This window comes from Megalops cyprinoides, chromosome 16 (genome assembly GCF_013368585.1).
Source record: "Megalops cyprinoides isolate fMegCyp1 chromosome 16, fMegCyp1.pri, whole genome shotgun sequence".
Classification (NCBI taxonomy): domain Eukaryota; kingdom Metazoa; phylum Chordata; class Actinopteri; order Elopiformes; family Megalopidae; genus Megalops; species Megalops cyprinoides.
The window spans coordinates 14,771,078-14,791,364 of NC_050598.1; the positions used below are offsets into that span (position 1 = coordinate 14,771,078).

Below are 20,287 nucleotides of genomic sequence, written 5' to 3' on the forward strand. Positions count from 1 at the left end.
TTCCCTAGGAAGAGGAAGTAACAAGTGACCATAAATAACCTCAGCAGTAGCATCCCCCTGATTCACAGCAGAGTTTCTTAACCTTCTGGGATGTGTGGAAGATGATTCTCTCTGCTAGACATGTCCTGTCGGGCTAGACCTTGGGACTGCAGCCATTAGTGTAGTGCCTTGCTCCAGTACACAGCAATAAGCCCATTGCTCGGGAAAGGAAACTAAATTGTGGTTATAATCCACTCCATCTATCCAATAAGCAGTGAAGCCATCAGGCCTAAAGCTGCAGAAAATGAACCCATTTCAGATCTGTGACTGACCGACATCAGCTTCAATTTGGATGTCAGTTTTTATTGCGGGTGCTTCAGTATACTCGGGAAGAAAACTAAAGCAGTTTACAATGGACTTAAAGTATTGGCTTGGTTAAGAATATCACTGCTGTGATTTATCAGTATGTCCTTGTCATTCCTGCTTTGGTGCAGTGGTGAATGAAACAAGCCAGTTAAACATTTACAGCATCCTTCAATAGAAGGAAAAACCTTTGCAAAAAACAGAAATAAGTCCATATTAAGTGTGCAGTCGTCTTTACCTTGAAAGAAGAACAAAAATAAATGTGTTTAAAAAAAAAAACACAGTACACACTAATATCTAATATTCCATTCAGTTTAAAATGAGAGACAAGGATGGATATATTTCCTGAAACGGCAGTAAATTGAAGATGTGGATGGATGATCACGATTTGGGGGGATGGTAGTAAGGCACGTTGACTTTGTGGCAAATCAGTGGTTAAGCAAGGTCTCAACAGGGTGCTTTAATCCAGACTGTCCTGTGTGTGTGTATGGGGGGAGTTGTCTGTCTAGAGCAGAATGGTCATATACCACCACAGGCAGAGTGCAAGAAATTAAAGGAGGAAACGCTTTGCCACATGTTTGTCCTATGAGTGTCAGGCTGAAATAGGTTCATGTTTACAGCAGATAGGTCAAAATTCAAAATAGATAACATGGTGGATCCAGTCTTCGATCCAACGTTGATCACAGTTCATTAGTTATTTGCAGAGAGACACATCACACATTGTAGTTTAACTGCATGAATGAACCGGTTAGTAAAGATGCCTGTCTGCAAAGTAGTTTAACTAGCTACTTAACTTCCAGTTATTTTAAGAAATCAATATGTATAAAATCTGTCATTATTTTACACAGTTAAAGAAGAACGTGCTTCTCATTATAATAATGATGTAATGATATGTTTCAATCTGTTTATCCACCGTTCAAAATGGATTATCTATTTAAAGTGCTTTGATAATATATTCAAAATATATTGTAATCTCTTCAATATTACTACATACAATGGATATTATTTTATTCATTTACATATTTATTTACAGCAAGACAACAGAGGTCTTCCTCCTTTGTCAGTCCATAAACCTACCAACACACCAGAACACAATACTTCTTGTAGCTTGTGCCATAATTGCCTATTTGTAAGGTTAAAGCTACAAACTGCAAGGCTGGTTTGACATTGGACTCATGTGGAGCTGGAGGTCAGATCTGCCCTAGGAAAAAAATCATCAATAAAGCTGAACATGAACCCGCATACATTCTCTTGTCTTTATAGATTACCTTAGTGCTGGGAAAGGCATGGGTGTGCTGTGAACAGCCTGCAAGCAATAAGCATCAAAAAATGTACTGTCAGGAGCTAGCAGGCACAACACACATGCCGACGTGATATTTCAGAGGCTTGGTCTAGTTCTCCTTTAATAAAGATTAATTGCCATTCACTACCTTGTCATAAATGCTGCAAGAGCCACATAGAAATTCAGTAACTGTTCAGGTAGCAGGGGTTCGTAGGATCCTATCTTCACGATGTTACCAGCTATTATGGCAGTGCTACAGTGGAGGGTTAAAAACTGGAAACACTCTAGGGAGTGGCAAAAAATTTCCCTTTAAACCATTAATTGTCCTGAACGTGCTCTTGATTGTTTTGTATCAATTACCTTGAATCGGAATAGATTTGGGAGTCAGTTCATATTGTGGAGTCAATTCTCTTGTCTAATTTGGAATAAATTCCAGGTGACCGAATTGTGAAATCAGTTATTTTTGGAATCAAAGCCCACCTGTAGTAAAACCCAAGGTGTCCTAGCATTCAGTTAATAGGAAAAAGCGACTAATGGGTTATCCTTATTTATATTCACACACTTGGTAATTAAATAAATTGAAGTAGGTTTACAGCCCTGCAGTTTGAAAGCAAGCTTTTTAATTCCCCAATTTCAAGCTCGCAAGTCTCCATTGGTGTCCACTTTGAAACTCAGAGGGACATTCAATAGACTGGATGGTGTGTTTTTGACCTTGCCTGAAAGTGAAGCTTGACACTGAGTTATTTCCCTGCTCCGTTTCTTTTTTTTATTTTGCTTCACTAAATGATACAATTTTAGCAAGGCTGTTGAAAATTAATTCTAGTTACACGCTCATGTCGATAACAAAGACAAGAGAAACGGTCCACATGTGGAGACATTAGCAGCTTGACTCAATGCCCACTGCTCTCGTAAAGTTTTTGGCATGATCTTCCTCCTTATACACTCTGCCGGAACTGCTTTGCCAGTTCATTGTATCATTGCAATTATTTCCCACTGTGCCTTTCTTTCCTGTGCCTCCCTAGTAGGCCACTATGTGCAGTTCTGGAGTCACTTTTCTATCACATTAATTCAATAGAAATACAATAAAATAATCCACAGTAATCAGAGAATCATGGAATCCACAATATTCACATTATGAAAACATTTTACTTCTGTTGCAAAGACCATTCAATGTGAGCTCCCAGACAGACACAGAACACAATAACTTACGCATACACAGGGAGCTTTTTTTGCAGCCAATGATGATACTCCCCCACTGGGACAGTGGCATCTGACATCAGGTCTAATTGGATATCATTCTGTAATCCAAACATAGTCCACATTATAATACTTGAAGGCAGAAAGACTACAACTTAAAAATTTCTGGGACTGGATTGGAAATTGCATTTATTCTTTTCCCTGTAGTCCACATTGTACCGTAGATATGCAGGTAGAGTTGCAATGATTGACCTTTGGAGCAGACATGGGAAATCTGTCAGAATAAGTGGTCTGTGTTTAGCTCAATATGGCACATAATGTCCCCAATACTGCCATGAAATGCTTGCAAAGCTTAGAGCAGCAGAAAGGTGGAACAAAAAAGTTATTTCGTTTGACCTTCTTGGTATTCATATAGTTACAGACTCAATTAAGAACTATGCATTCCTCTGTGCAGGACTAATGAGTTATCCATATAATTACTTATCTATTTTCCTTCTTTCGTGCAAACATTCAATACCTGCTCTAATTTCCAATTAGACCTTTTGAAATGAACAAGGATACTGAAGGACACTGAAGTCACTTTATGTTGACCAGTCCAGTGTTTTTCCAGAGTTCGACAAAGAGGGAGACTGCCCCTTTTGGACAGGTAGGGTTTTATGAAAAAACCTCAGTGAGATAAACATATTTTCTGTAACGAACATACAATTATTTCTTGCAATGACTTCTGTTGGAGTGACATGGGCAAAATGCGACTGATCATGAACGGGGGAAGGGCTGTGTGACATGTTTTCAGACTATTTATGGCTCTCTGGCATCACCCATTGAAATGAGCTCTATTGCTAGATTTGTATCTTGTTATATCCACAAAGCAGTATGCAGCAGCACTGTTGGCAGTTTGACTTGGCGCACACAGGCAGCAATTCGACACCAGAATGAAGTGGGTCACAGAAAGACTGCCCTGGCAAGAAGACTGCACTGAAACCATTTGGAGCCAGTAGGATTGATCCAGTGTGGGCCAAATGATGTGTATGGCTTGGCCTGGTTAGAAGGGAGTGTATATGGCTTCCATGTAGAATAATTTAGTCAATATCTCAGGTAGCTAGCTTGCCTGAACAACTCAGAACAACTCAAGTCATACATCTCAAGTGTGAGGGCGTTCCTCCAAAAACATGATTTTAAAAAGTCTGTCTGAACTCAGTATTTGTTGTAGTATCAATTTCATCTCAGTTTTGTTTGCTTGTTTGATTTTGTTAGCTATCTTGATATTCTGCTGAATTACGAAGCCAAAGTTTGGCAAAACAAAGACTGAAATAGCTCTGAGCTGGCTGGTACCTGGTACCTGATTTGAGAACAGTCATTTACAGAGGTGCCTTGCTGCCACGCCTATTGTAATAGAGCAATCCAACCAGATTCTGTCACACAGGAGAGCAGAGTTGGATTCCCAGTTGAGGTAGCGATGAAAAAGGTCACAGTACCTCACAAACTAATTTTTATTCAGCCCTTAATATTACAGCTGCAATCACTGTTGCAATAACTCCCTGCAGTCAATGCCTTGTTGAATCCTTTTTTAATTGTATTGTAATTTATTTATTGCAAGACAAATGCAGGTGTGATTTAACAGTACACTGGAAAGGGTTGGTTTCATGGTGGCCTTAGAATACACTGTCAATAAACCTATACTGTACAAAGGCAGCAGTTAAGAGCTAGTACTTTGTCATTGTTTGCATTGTTCTGTCATCCAGATCCATATGTCTTCCAGGCTTCTCATATATGAATCTTTATACTATGTAATAATCAATATCACGGCCATCCCCACACCATGCCATGCACTGCATTTCTCCTTCGAGTAAAGTTGCCGAGCAATTGAATGAGCACTTTATCAGCAATGAATTGGATGAATAATTATCATGTGAGTAACGATGTAACTATTCAGTCATCAGTGACAGCTAAAGTGAAATTTTATGAGGATGCAGGATGGTGTTTGCAGTGAGTTGGTGGGTTGGGGCAAGACTCAGCATTATGATTCCAAATTTCACACAGTATTGCGTTTCACGCAGAGTTTTCTCAGTGATGAATAATTGGGCAAATAAATCTATGTTATATATCTATAATTTATATTATAAGTAGAATTGTGGTAAGGGGATTCTGTCCACTGAAAAGTCTTCAAGAAAGAGTGTATGCAGAACCACTCACAGTGAAACTCAAAGCCTGTAGAATCAGATTGTCTCTTCACAAATGCAAGATTTGCAGGCAATTTATAATATAATATCTCATTAGGACCCTTAATTTTTTCTCCACTTGTTTTCTTACATTTACTTTTAAATCCTGCAGTACCAAGTAGGGGGGGGGGGCATATTAGCACCATATAGGCTTATTTTCAAGCTTTTCTGCTCATAATGAATGTAATGAGGGAAATCTAGATTCACTCTTGTTTTCACAGTTTGATGCTGTAGGCATATTTGCATGCTAATCACTCACTTGATCTGTGCGGTCATCAAGGTGCGACTGTCAATGAGGTGATTTGAGAATTATATCTACAGTATGTCAGTATTCATTACAGACATTTAGACCACTGACGTGCTGAGTGCAGCGTACAAAAAAAATCTGAAAATCAGTGAAAAGCACTTAGGGAAGTTAACAACAGTTCAGTTTTCCCCAGTCACAGACAGAACACATGCTTCATGCGCTCATTTAGAATATCATGCCGTCCCTCCTTGACCTGCTAATGACTTCTTCCAAAGGTCTTTGCTATCTGCTCTGAGGGATTAGCAGAACACACTATTGATCTGCACTTCTTACAGAAGCCCTGAAACACATCAAAGAGGCACACAGTTAGTTCCTAATGGGTCCTGAGGGACTGTTCCATAAGAATTCTGCATAGCTTTCAAAAGGTAATGCAAGACAACAGACCACAGGCAAGCACCACTCGTGCAACTCCTACTATATTTTATGTCCCAGTACATTTTTTTGGCCAATAGCTTCTCAACATTATAACGTTACATATTATGTCTATTGAAACCTTGAGTGCCACATTCGATTTAAAATGTATGTATGGTTAATAAAGTGTAAATAGGCATGTAAAATTACTCTTACATATAGAACTCTCTACATGCATAGGTTACTGATGAGGATGCCTCTGAGAACATAAAATTAGCTCATTATACCACAAAGACCCCCCTGAATTGCACCCAGGGTAATTGTAAGCACTACCAGTAGCAGTAGGTTCGTTTTACCTTATAATGGCTACATCCCTCTATCATTACCTTTACGCTCACAATATTCTGATGTGTCCATTCAGTCAGACTTATGCCTAATAATGTTAAAAACACCACCAATAGACATGGTCCACTCTGTTGGGAGCATCACTCCCCCATTGACTGAACTGTAGGGTCAAAAAAATTCATACTTAGAAGTTCAGGTGTAGCACAGAGGAAAATGTTTTGTGGAGCAATATACAAATCTTTGCTGAGGTTTCTCAGTGCTCATGACGCTGATACTGACGCTGATGATATAAAAATAAATGAATTAAGTGAAAAAAAACTGCCTCCAGTTGTTTTATCCTTGCATCTGCTTTGCTGAGGTTCACTCTATTTTTATCAAATGCAATGAAAGACTGTTGCCAATACCAGCTGCATGTAATTGGAGTGCCTGAAAATCATCCAGAATCATCATGCACGTGCTAGGATGATTAAATTTGTCTATGAAAAATATGCAATTTCGATTTAGTGTGCAATAGTTGAACTGTCGGAAGTCTTCAGTTCAATGATAGCTATGCCTCTTTCAACACAGTACTCTTTGCAAGGTGTGCTCATAACATTTGCATGCATTTTCTTTTTTTTAAATCAAACAAGCAAACAAACATTATTAAGGACAAGTGCAAATACTGTATACTCTCCATTAGGCTAAACTATTGCATAGATAGTGTTGTACAATAAGCCAACAATTGTGTGATTCTGTTTACTGATCATAACAATGTTACTGGGTGTTTTCTGGTAAAGGCATTTTTCATGGATGGTGATTTTTTTTTTTTTTTTTTTGTAGGTTTTGAAGGTTATGAAAATGTTAGTGTTAGTTCTTCTGTAAGTTGTTTCACAGAGAGTTACAAATATATCAGTGACACCTGAATACAGTTGGGGTTAGTCTTAGTTATTCCTCCACAAACATATCATATGAAGCACATTTCTCACATATCTGGATTGTATAACCTTGTCTCTCTTTTTTACAGAGATGGGACCAAATATTTGATGAGCAGAGAAGTAAAAAGCTGCTATTTCTGGCATGGGTACCAGATACAAAAGTGAAGAAAAACACTTCAAAAACAGAGAGCTTTGTTTATAAGGGAAATAAGACATATTCTAAAGTAACCTAGGTTTTCTTCTCAACCAAGATCAGCACACTTCACAGAGATGAATAGAGAGGGAGCCCGTTTTTGACAACCATCCTCTTTCATGTATGGTATTGATTTTTGATGGCTCTTACCAATCTAACTTTATAATCAAAATGAACTCTTACAACTCTTTCAATTGATTTTTTTTTTCCTAAATACTCAAACTGTCAGTTACTAAGTCACAAATAACCTTATTAGACTTGCTCGCAGGGCATCAGCTTTGATCTGAGGACAGCCAATTTCACCATCCCATGGTAATGGGTATTTCTCTGGACTTTCAAAGCTGAAATATTTAAATAGTATGGACAACCAGAAAACAGGCTGCATTTCGCAAATGAATAACACTCAAAAATGATTCAGCTTTTTGCTTGAAATGTTTCTGCTTGAATGTTGAAATAAATAAGTCTGATACAAAAAAAGAATTCACATTTATGTGAATTTTTACTACAGAGCCTCATTGACATCATTCATTTCATGAGAAATTTTGATCCAATAGATGACAGCAGCTATGCCTAGCCACCATAGACTGTGATACCAGTATTGGCCATTTTATTACTGGTGTATTTGCTGGTATGCGGGGCAGCAGTGAGGTCTACATAGGGTATATATATATATATATATATATATATATATATATATATATATATATATATATATATATATATATATATATATACATATATACATGTATGTCTGCGTGTATATACATGTATGTATGCGTATATATATATATATATATATATATATATATATATATATATATATATATATATACATATATAGGGACATGGCATCTTGTATTAATATCTTGTAATACTAACTTGTATTGTATCCTTTAGTGGTCATACATTCTACTAGCCTGTAATTTTCATAGTTGACCCTCACTGGATTCCTAATCAGTGAGGTTTGCCATCATAATAAAGTTGCCCTCTCTCCTGTATAATAAAATGTCAGTGCACTTGCTATGAAATACATTTTATAATTTTCTGATAATGTTTCAGTTTTTTGCAGTTATATAAAGGTTCTTTTGATACTGATCTCTTTGATAGCTAAACAAATAAATAATGATTCAGACAGACTAATATTGTTCCCAAAAAGAGTAGAAACAAAATATGAATAGAGATGTTTGTTATTTCAGTTGAAATATCTCTCTCGGGTACATTGTTTTTAAGGGTTAGAGAAACAATTTCACTTTCTTTATAGGCCATGTCTTAGCAGCCTGGTTCTGCACCAATTAATAGACTAGAAAAACATACTTAAAGTACACACCTGATGAATACATTGTGGTTCTTCACTTCAGATGTTGCTGAAGGTCAACTGAACTGACAAGTGCTTAGTGATATCTTTGTAAGCAGCTCTGTTACAGACACTGCTGTACCCATCATGTGCTTTTCCGATTACAGAAACCAAGATTGCCATCGGATAGAGAATTCTCACTACAGCCTTTGTAAAAACACTCACACGGTGACCAGTCAACAGGCAATACTAATAGGCTTTCTGCTTCTACTGCACATGTCTATACCGAACTGGAGATTGAAAGGAAAGATCTGAACAAAAAAAAAAACACCATATGAAAGAACCTCCAGACATACACCTCTCTTCAGTTTGTACTGTCCAAAATGTACTGTGTCTCTAACATTGAAGAATATATTTAAGCAAATGTTTATTTGTTTGTCTTCTGTCCCATGCCACAGGCGTGATCTGGCTCAGGGGTGATCAGTGGAAGTTTTCCAGTTTATGGACCAACTTTTAGTAAATATTGTGAGGGAGGGGGGAGCAATAAAAAACACAACTCTTCCCTGGCTCACCCTCATGGGCCTGTCAAATGGAAAACAACAAACTAAAATAATAAAGACAAAATTAACAAACCAACCCGCAAGTCCTGTCCCCTTTCAGGGATCCAAAAGACACAAGGGTTTTCTCTTTTTTTTTCCCTTTTTTTCTTCACTCTTGCTCATCCTGTTTTAGTAGCCAACACACCCAGGCAGAGTCAATCATCCTCATCTTACCCTGGTGAGTGAGCTCCCTCTGCAACAAGGCCTCGCCACAGCCAACTTTCCCTCTCCTCTCCCCACAAGCAGACACATATCACAGTTTTATTTTGGTGTGTGTATGAACGTATGTTCTTGCTTCAAACATAAAATTATAAGCTTGCTAGTCACTTAAATGTGGAAAATATTGTGAGAAAAGTAAACAGGCACAGAATGCCCACATAAGTTGTTTCTAAACGTATTAAATCATTTTGCAGCTGAAATGTGTGCCTTCTGTATTATTAATTTAAGCACAATACACATGCAGCACTAATTGTCTACATATTGAAAGCTGTCTCTCTCTATACATAGGTCTAGATATATAGAATGTACAGCCAATCATTGTGACACAATTGAGCCCATTTTATTTGTTTCAAGTCAATGGGAACTTTTTATATGACTAGGGATATTGTGTGTTGTATTGTGTATTAAGACTTGACTTGACTTGACTTGACTTGTAGGTGGTGAATGAAAAAGCAGATGAGGACTTCAAGTTCATAGGAACTTGTGGACCTTGTAATTAGTGCTTATACTGATGAGATAGCAGAGAGACAGAACATTGAGTTCTCAGATTGACTTCAGAAGGTATAAGCAGACAATACTTCTTTTACTGACTTCAAAGTACAATTGCTTCAAAGTACAGAGAGACATACAGTGTCTTCCTCTGAACTGTGGTCGAATCTCAATAAATATCAAAGCTATTCACTCTTGACCTTGTATGAATTGGATTCTAATCCACTTTTGCTTTTCACACAATCTCACTATTTGTTTTTAAACTAAATGCTCCAGATACCAGGTGACCTTTGCATAGCTTTGTATTTTTCAGAAAAGAAGAGAAATTTAACAGAAAGTATCATATATACAGTATAGAACCAGCTGGCCCAAGCTGAATACAGTTAATAAACATAATCCATATGGCCTCAAAATTTACTTCTTAATATTTCCATGCCCATGCTTCACTTAATGTTCATGTTAAATGAGTCTAAAACAAAGCCTGAGCTGCTTTCTAAGGTGAATATTTTTAAGATAAGGCACTTAAGTGGTATCTCGAAGGTTGGGTTACTTTTGAAGCTTGAACTTGCAGGAACCATTTGTCCAACTCTTTCAGAAGCCAAGAAAATGCTTCTTTAACATACACCGGCAAACAGGGTAAGATGTTTAAGGACCCTTGGGGTAATGAGGCAAAAAATTCTGATAATTCAAAATTTTTCCCCTCATTTAATTTTGTTTTTCATTGCAACTTTATCTCTTATCCAGTCACAAGAATGCACAATCACACCTTATGTCACTGGGGCAGCAATTTACCATATTGGTAAGGTGCAGGACTTCTAACCAAAAGGTTGCCAGTTTGATTCCCCACTGGGTTACTGCTTGTGTACCCTTGGGAAAGGTACTTAACCAACAATTGCCTCAGTAATGATCTAGCTGTATAAATGGATAACATGTAAAAATTGTAACATATGTAAGTCACTCTGGATAAGAGCATCTGCTAAATGACCATACTGTAATGGACTAATTGTGGGGCTCATGTAACTGTAATAACCAATAACCAGCCCAGAACCATGAGAGATATGTGCATAAAACAGTGAAGTGGGCTATTTATCCTTACAAGCAACTGTTCTGGCTTTAATTTCACTTAATTATTCAAAAGAAAAAAACTGTTCTGATGCTAGTGACAAGCAGGTCAAGGTATCAACAGCTAGATGAAAAAGAAACTACAATACTGATTGAAGCTAACAGATGAACAGTGATGGCATTAGGCACGGTGCCCGCTTTAGCTCAATGTCAAACAGACATCTGAAGTCCAGTTCAGCCACAGCAGAGGATCTCAGTATGGGTGAGAGTTCATCTAATATTTGGATTCATTTAAACAGCATATGGCAGTGCGTAGCCCATGCAATCTTAATTTTGCCCTCAAACAGATGATCAGCAAAAAAATTCCAAATAAGGTCCAGCGATATTAAAACTGGTGGGTCTCTTTGACAGTTTCCGATTGACATGGCATCAACATACTCAAACCATCTGTTTTAATGCAATCAATCATTCAGCTTGGGCCAGCTGGTTGTAATTTCTGTTTTAAAAGATAGACATAAAAGAAGACATAGCAGCTTGTTAAAGTGATAATGAAATGTCCAGTGAAAGTCACTTTTTAAAGCTGTCTGAAAGACATCCCTCAAATTATAGCAAAATAATTTGTCCTATCCAATATCCCCACAAAAAACTGAGGTCCACTGACAGCATAATGAGAGAATCAAAGTCTGATGTTGATTTACATTAATGGTTGAACACTAATTTTGTTATATTTATATTACTGTAACCCACGGACAATGTAAAATGGTGCCTATAATACATAAAACAATAGCATGATACAGCAAGATATTTTAGGCATTTTCTGCCTTTCAGCTAAAAAAAATATTACTGGAATAATGTAGGTTTGATAAGCAACTGTGTTATTTAAAAAAAAAGCCTCACTCAGAGATCCAAACCGCTTCAACATTTTGGTGTCCGGTAATACACCATCTCTGACAACCCTAACTGGGTCCTGCATTTTTGGCTGCCTGAAACCCTTGGTTGCTATGGGAACAAAGTAGCAGCTGGGAGGTAGGGCAGATTGCGTTGTGAAGTTCATGCAGCCATTAGTAACACAATTACTACAGATGATTACAGAAAACTGCACAAGACAGTCAGTTTTATTTACTGCAGCTCTACAAAACTGACATATTTTGTAACTGCAAAGGAACATTTTGGCAAAACGGACAACCTTATAGCAGACCATCTGTTTTTTTGGGAGGTGAAACACTAAAATGAAACTAAGAGAGGGATTCATTATTCTTGTATTTTATTGTAATACACAGGCTGATTGACAAGTACCCAACAGAAGACAACACATGCCTTAATTCCATTAACAAGCAGAGGAAGGGGATTACTGTTGTAATTTTTGGTTTGATGACTGAGCCAATCGTCAAGGTTATCACTGCACTCACTTGTCAAAACTGTATTCACACCATTATAATTAGTGACCGGAGTCTTGCAGTCAATGTGCTGTGAACACATACTGTAATTTAACAGCAAAGTACACCAGCACAAGTAGTCTGTACTAATTATGTGGCAAAAAATCCCATGTGTGTCCCAGACAATGAATATGTGGCAACAACGAGATAACTGAATATGTTGTATATTGCCACTGAAGAGAAGATGTGTATGTGACTTTATCATGACATACGTCATGGAAATGTAATGTGATTGGGATATAATTTACCTTTTTGCGAGCATATATGTGTGTGTTTGTGTGTCTGTGTCTATGAAGTACCAATATTTCCAAACCATTTGTTTCCCCTTAATTGAACAACAGGTGTTGTCTGTTTTGTTTGTTTTGTTTGTTTTGCCCTATTGTGCTGTACCAGCATACCTGATGACAAACCAAGGAAGGAAATAATCAGTTTTTTCTGTCTGTGAAACCAGTTGTAGCATTTTGTTTGAAGTTTCCCTCCTGAAGTGCCCCATTACAGCTTTGCTCTTCCAGATGCTCCTGCCCACCACCATACCTTTCTGTCAGTGGGGCTCTGCTGATGGAGCCGCAGCATCTCAGTAAAACGGAAAAGAACTAGAGCACCAGCGATCCATGATTTCACATTCAGTGCTGGATGCAGAGAGAGAGGCATGTGTCTGCCTTTGGCCGGAATCCTTCTCCTCTTCACCAAGATGGCTTTGGAGGAAGTTGCTCTACCAGTCATCTTATACATGATTTGGCAGACTCTGCATACTCTTGCAATGGAACTGTATGATACAAGCAGGGTCCAGCATTTTTTCCCCTCGGGGGTGCAATTAAATGTAAGTAAAACTCAATACATGAACATATTTGTACAAGACAGTGACTTCACCTCTGTAAGCTTTCCACCTGTCACACTAACATATACGCAAGTGTGCTCACATATATGCATCTATGCTCGCATGCAAGTACGCACAAACTCCTCTGGCTAGTAATGACATAAGCATTGACATTACTGCTGCCTGGTGGCTTACATGGTTTACATCCATCCTTTCTGCTGTCAAGACCCCTGATTAGAAGAGAGGATTTGTTTCTACCAATAAAATGGCATATAATGAAATGGAAATGTTTACCACCCTCAAACCATTGAGTACTTCTAAATTTTACTGTAGTTCTAAATTTTTATTCCTGGATTACCATTTTACATAGTACTGGTGCACTTTTAATATACCAATATACCTCAAATGAACCTTTGATCTAGACTGTCTTTTTTGGAAGCCGGATATTTTACTTCATTTTACTATTACATGTGACAACATGGCATGAACAAAGTTTTCCAGAAAAGTTAAATGTTACAAACACTTTGAAGACAGCTGAAGTAAGTGGCCCCTACAAAATTTTATGAACACACGACGTGTAAAAATGAATCCCTGTGTTATTTTCTCACAGAGGAGCACTGCAGGAAGGTAACTTTCAGAATGAAATAGTGCTGTCTTTCATAAGACACATTCTATGGCTGGCCTTCACCTGCCTCCATTAGTAACTGCTTTTGTGTATTCTGCGGAACTAAATAAATGTTCCAGGGCCATTTCACGACAGACCACAATGATGCTTTTGTAAAACTCTACATTGGCAATGCATTAGGAGGGTATATAAAAGGCTCCCTCATATCTTTTCCAGGTTTTTTCCATTGCGTTTAAAAGCATGTGCACTCTACATTACCAAACAGGCTATGTCCAGTTTTCAACAAAGAGAAATACATTTTAAATGAAACGTAAATTACATGTACTGCATCACATTTGCAACCAGTTTTAATTATTAAATTTGTCATTAGTTATTTTTTCCTTAATGTTTTGTAAAAACAGGACATAAAATATTGTGTAATAAATTTTAACATAACTATGGGTGTTGGCTTCTTTTCAGCATTGGTGGGGACACTGCAAATCAACCACAACCCCCCACCCCCCACAGTTTTGATATAAACGCTGACAAAAACTGTAGAAAAAGATGGATATGATGAGATTAAATACTTGGCAAAACATTTTTTCTCTTTTTCCAATTTTAGCATCATCATCATTATACACAATATACTATACAGTATAATGTAACAACTACTAGTGAAGTACTCCTGATATGACAAGTCATTTGATTCTACTACAATAATCAGCATATTTTGCACCTTACAAGAAATTCTTTTTTCTTTCTTTCCTTCTTTCTTTCTGTTATGGCTTCCTCACTGTCTAGGGGGTATACTTTTGCTTGTACCAAAAAGGTGGCTGACCCCGAATGGTGAGGCTGGAAACGAAAACTGTGACCTCAGCCAGGTCGCCAAACCAGTCACCAGACTAACCCAAACTGCCGCTCTGCCGGCAAAGATCTCCAGCGTCCTCTCGTTACTCGTTCAGAATTTTTTTAAAGCGTTTTCTTAAAACACGGCATGTCCCATCAGAAAGGGAAAACGGAACTGGCTAGGTCAGAAAGTTGGGGTATCCGCTTTTCTGGCAGGCCGGTCTCAGGTGCGTCTCTCATACACACACGCACCCCCTTTTCCCACCACTCTGGCATTCAAAAAAAGAAAAGCCCTCCCCATTTCTGACCAACGCCCCAATCAGGGCAGAGGGCGTCGTCCCAATTTCCCTTCCAAATCACCATTCTAGGTGCAAAGCCTCTGTGTCTCTAAATGAATGCTATAGACTAACTAAACTAATAACTAATATATAACGAAATAACAAACTAAAGAAATCTCGGGATAAATGATTTGCCATTATGACCCACTCGCTAGGGCGTGGACATAACACTTTCTTTTTATTTCTTTTTTATTGTATTATCACAGACTATATTATAATGTTACTAATGTTAATCTTGGCATATTTACTAGATAAATATTCACTCTGAAAATTTGGTATTTGTATGGCCTGGTCTGCGTAGCTTAGCTAGTTGGATTGCTATTTAATTATCTATCCCATGTAACTAGGTGTCATACACATTTCTACTTTTAAACTTGTAGAACTTGTAGTGTTTGGTGGCAACCCTGTTAGAACAGGCTCTCACCATTCATTGGATTAGTGAGCAGAGCTGGGGCGGAGATTCTGTATGCTCAATTATGGTCATGCTTCAACCGAATGACCTAGCATAGCAGTCCATTCCGGGAAATGTGACAGAGCGCTAACTAAAAATAGAACATCTTTTCCCTGAAAATGAAAGTTTATTTGTTTAAATGGTATTATTTTATTACATATTCCCTGTTCAATTCATTGTTCATGAGTCTGTAATCTAGAGTCTGACTCGAGTCTCAAGTCTTGAGTTGACTTGAAGTGGTGACACTGGAGTCGTCATTTCTGAATATAGTTGTATTATTTCTATTTTGAATTTTGTCAAACAAGAATGAACAATTACTGAAAAGTATGTTTTCTGTTTCTTCATGTCAAGCGATTTCTTTCCATATGAGAAAAGGAGCCGTGACAAGTTTGGTGGCTCTTTCCATTTCTACATATAATCTATCAGGACATTTCTGTGGTGTAGCTGGAGTTCAAAATGGCATTTACCAATGTTTACCAATATAAATTGAGTCATGCAATCCTACTTATATTGTATGCCAGGGGCGGCAAACCTGGAAAATCAAAAAAAATGAACAGCACCATTGCCAGAGCCTCAGTAAAACTTCTGAAAATCTTAACGCACAATTCATAGAGCTGTGAACAATGCATTTCCCTTTCATCAAGTACAAACCTGATGAAACACAAAGTGAAACATATTAAAAACAGTTGATATAAAAGGTTATGTATTTTGCTTTAAAACTTGAAGAAAAAAATGGGAAAAACAGTGGTGTGTGCCCTGAAAGCTCCCCCTTCTTTTCTTTGGCACCGTCTGTTGTCCTCTCTCCCCCCTTTTTTTTCCCTGTGAATGTTTGTCATTGTATATCGTCTTGTAAATATTGTAAATATATCGTGCTCCCCTACATTGCTTCCGTGTCCGGATGTGGACGCTTCTGTCCCCTCCGCAGTAGCTGTCCCGGTGTTGGCTGTCAGCGAGGACGGGGATGGTCTCGTGCTGCGGAACGCCCCGGAGCAGTGTGCCAGGCTGCAGAATTCTGCCGCTTTACAGGAGTTCCCCCGTCACCTCACTCACCTAGATGCCCTGCAGCAGGCGGACGTGCTTCAGTTAGTACAAGCGTACCCCTCTTTGTTTAATGATGTGCCAACCCAAACCGGCGTGCTTAAGAATGATATTGATGTAAATGGGTGTGTGTGTATTTTAGTCCCTTCACATAATCAGAGTAAATCTTGAGAATACATAAGCAAATATATATTATATATATATATATAAATTCCAAACAAAGGAAATAATAAACAAGGAAAAAGCACATTTGCAGATTGAGTTTGTAAAGCCACCTCTTTCAAAGCTGACTCAAGGTGTCTAGGATAGAACCTGTCAGAGAAATAAATTGAAAATGCCACCAGAGGCAATCAGAGACAGACTACAACAAAGTAATTTTAAACCTCTGAAATCGACATACTCAAAGATGTACATCACCTCTTAAGCCTTCATTTAAGACAATTTGTTTCACTTGGCAGAAAGAAAAAGAATTTTGGACGGGTTTAAGACAATGTAAATACTTCCATATATCCATTCCTCACCTCACACCAGAAGTGTTTGGGGAAGACAATCTGTCCTTTACCTTACTGGCTGAATTACAGTACAGTTTTGATGGTCCTTTACAAAATACCAAGAAAAATGATTTGATTACTGTCAAACAACCTGCATCAAAGTGAATTTGTTTTAAGGAGGGTTATCTTGTCTCGATTTAAAGTCACATACTGTTGACATGCAGGATGGCCTTGTCAGTTGTCGGAAAGACACTGTGAATGGAAATAATGTAATAGACAATGTAGACAATGTAGAAGAAGAGGAGAGGACAGTGACCGGTGACTATGGACTGTTGCCTTGACAGCCCTAGTGATATCTTAATTTTCAGGTGAAGGAAACTCAACTTAAAAGGACAGCCCAGCGTGGTGATAGCATTTAGCTACCATTCTACACCGCACTATGCAATTTATTAGGGATGTGGATTTCAGGTAGAAAGAAATTCAAATATTCTATGGCTCATAATATTGAATATTTGAAGAATTTAATCCCCTACCCCTGAAAAAAGCTCTGGATTACCCTCTAGTTCTGTATGCCTAAATCATTTATTTCTTCATTAATCACAGCTTACCGATTATTAAAAATGAATACCAATTTATTTTCGTGCATTTGAACAGTAATCCAAAAAAAAACTGATTTGTGAAAAGGTAGACTATGCAAAAAAAAAAAAAAAAAAAAAAAACACTGATTCATTTGTACTGGTATTAATTGTACAATTATATCTGTCTTTTATTTGAAAAAGAAACATACTTAGCTAATAATTTTACCTCTAAGTGGAGTATTTGAAAATGAAGTCTAGGGAAACAATGAGCAGACATCCAAAGCACACCAAACCCACACCAAGTAAATGATCATTCAAGGCCAGCTAAAAAATACATTTTCCTTTGGCTTTACTTCTTTATACAGCCATGCTAGTTCCCTCTAGACAATATGGACGTATGATTCATGTCAAGAACTCTCACCCCCTCAGAGATCAGTGTAACATTCCAATGTGGATTTAACCAATTGCCTGATGTACATCTCACAAAAGGTACTGTAGCTATCAGACACAGCTGAATCCACCCCTATGTAGATTGTCATAACCCTATGTGACCATTCATAAATGGCCATGGTAATTACAGATTTATAATGATACACTTCATATTAATTCACTAATATAAAAAAATATATTCCAATCAGTTAGGACAATGGCCTATCTAGGAAATAACATATTGATCTAACGCAATTGATTCACTCAATATTACTGCAGAAGTTATCACATTGTTTTTGAATCAACCCATTTTCAGTACATAGCCTCCATTATTGCATCATTTTTAAATCCATAAAATATTAAAAAGATGATAATAACATCACCATGAGTTCAAGACCAGTATGGGCAGTACATTTTTTTACCCATTTAAATATATATAGAAGTGATGCTTACTTGACTCAAGCTCATAATTATGGCCTTCATAATTACAAAAGATAAAATAAATAATAATCTTTAGATGGGAACCTTTAGTGGAATAACCTTGATAATAGACAAATGGGTTGTGTTTTCATATTGCCTCACCCTCTTAGATTTTCATATCTCCCAATGATTTCAGCATTGCTGTGACAGAATCACAGTGCTGGTTTCTTTTTATCAAATTTCCGAAACATATCATTTCGACCAAAGCTCTGAGGGAGTTATTGAATACACTTCTGCTTATGAAACTTATTGACAATGACTTCCAATACACTTTTAAATGAACACATAACATGGCCATATCTCACACACACACACACACACACACACACACACGCACACACACACACACACACACACACACACACACACACACACACACAATCTAATATGCATTAAGTGAGTGCAAAAGAAATCTATGTTTCTCAAACACAAGAAATTCAGTAAGTCTGTTGAAACTTTGCTTCGTACCTATTTTCAGCCCTCCAGCCATTAGAATCCCTCAAAAATCATTCGATTGCACTTTGCTTCCTCTCTGTCCATCCAGCATTTGTCATTCTTAAATATCCTCTGAGTAAGAAAAATAAAAGCTTTGTAAGCTTTCTGCAACCTGCTGATAACAGCATGCGTTTGGTGTGTTGAAAATTTGTTGTAAGAAAGATTATGTAATAAATATCTTGGTTTTTTTTTCTGTGTATCTGTCAGGAAGTATTATATTTGTAGAGGAAGAAAATAATTTCAATGATTCCAGTTTGGGGGGGAGGATTTTTTTTTGTCCATAAACCACAGCCATTCATCTTTGTTTGTTCATGATAATATTTGCTGAAGTATTTAATAATTTATCTAAATTAAATACAGCTCAATTCTTTAGACAGGGCAGTTTCCTCGTTTCAATAAAGCCATTGTCTGCCAGGGTAGACTGAAATATTTAATATCCCATGCAAGCGCAGTCTGTAGAGGCACAACAAATACATAGAACCAACTTGGTATGCCCAATTAAGTCACAGACATCCCAGTCATCGCATCACCACCACCGACAATCCAGGAGGGTGCAGAAAAGCACATCTGCTCATCTGAAAAACCAGATGTTGTCAAGTTATGTTCTTTGTGCACCGTAGCCCCCATGCCAGTCTTGATCAGGTATGAGTCGGAGGAAGACACTTCATGTGCAGGTATATACAGGCATACAGCATGTGTCTGATTGACCAGTGGAGGTTGCTAGTGAGCAGCTGGATAGACAAACCTCTGGCTAACCTACACACCCACCTACCCAACCTATATCCCCAAAGCCATTTTGTTTGCCACTGTAGGCTATCAGTCATCACTGGCTGATGACAAGACTGAGATCAAGCCTGGGCCATAGGGCTCAGCCTGCACGTGAAACAAGTGCTTTTGTCACCTGAGCCACTTATGAGCAAATTCTTTTTCTTCTTATATTTTCTTACTATCCTTTTTCTGTGCTTTTCCTCCATCATACTACTCCTTGTTGAATCACTTTTGAAATCACTAATTGTATACTGAACTCACTGCAATGCACCTGTACAGGAGCACTGAAGTGAGTCAGATGCAATCATCTGACACACTGACATTTAGGCAATGGCTATTTTTTTTAAAATACAAGAAACCTAGCTACAGCTGAGTGAGTACTGGGGAATCACAGGATGCCTAAGAGCAATGAGACAAAGACGACTCTGGCCAGCCTACTCATCCACATCCCTGGCTGAATTTCTTCTGCCAGTGTGGGGTCCTGGTCATCATCAGTTGATGATTTGACTGGGTCCTGGACCACAGGGCTCAGCCTGTGCTCAAGGCCAGTGCCTTAACCACTGAGCTACTCAGAAGCCTTTTCCGATACCAGTTTAATATGAAACATGGCAGCAAACAACAGAAATATGAAAGTAAGACAAAAGGTTTCTCTCTTATTTATTTATTTTGGTTGTATGTGATATACTACAGCCATTTTTATATG

General features: G+C 37.9%; 1 protein-coding gene across 1 annotated transcript in view; it reads left to right on the forward strand.

The window, feature by feature from the left end:
• The first annotated feature begins 14,664 nt into the window (after positions 1-14,664).
• The window catches only part of LOC118791225 (relaxin receptor 2-like), a 93,445-nt gene continuing 87,822 nt past the window's right edge, over positions 14,665-20,287 (forward strand). Inside the window, exons 1-2 of the mRNA XM_036548521.1 lie at positions 14,665-14,743; positions 16,231-16,387. Coding sequence (XP_036404414.1) covers positions 14,665-14,743; positions 16,231-16,387 — 236 coding nt within the window. The remainder of the gene's footprint in view (positions 14,744-16,230; positions 16,388-20,287) is intronic.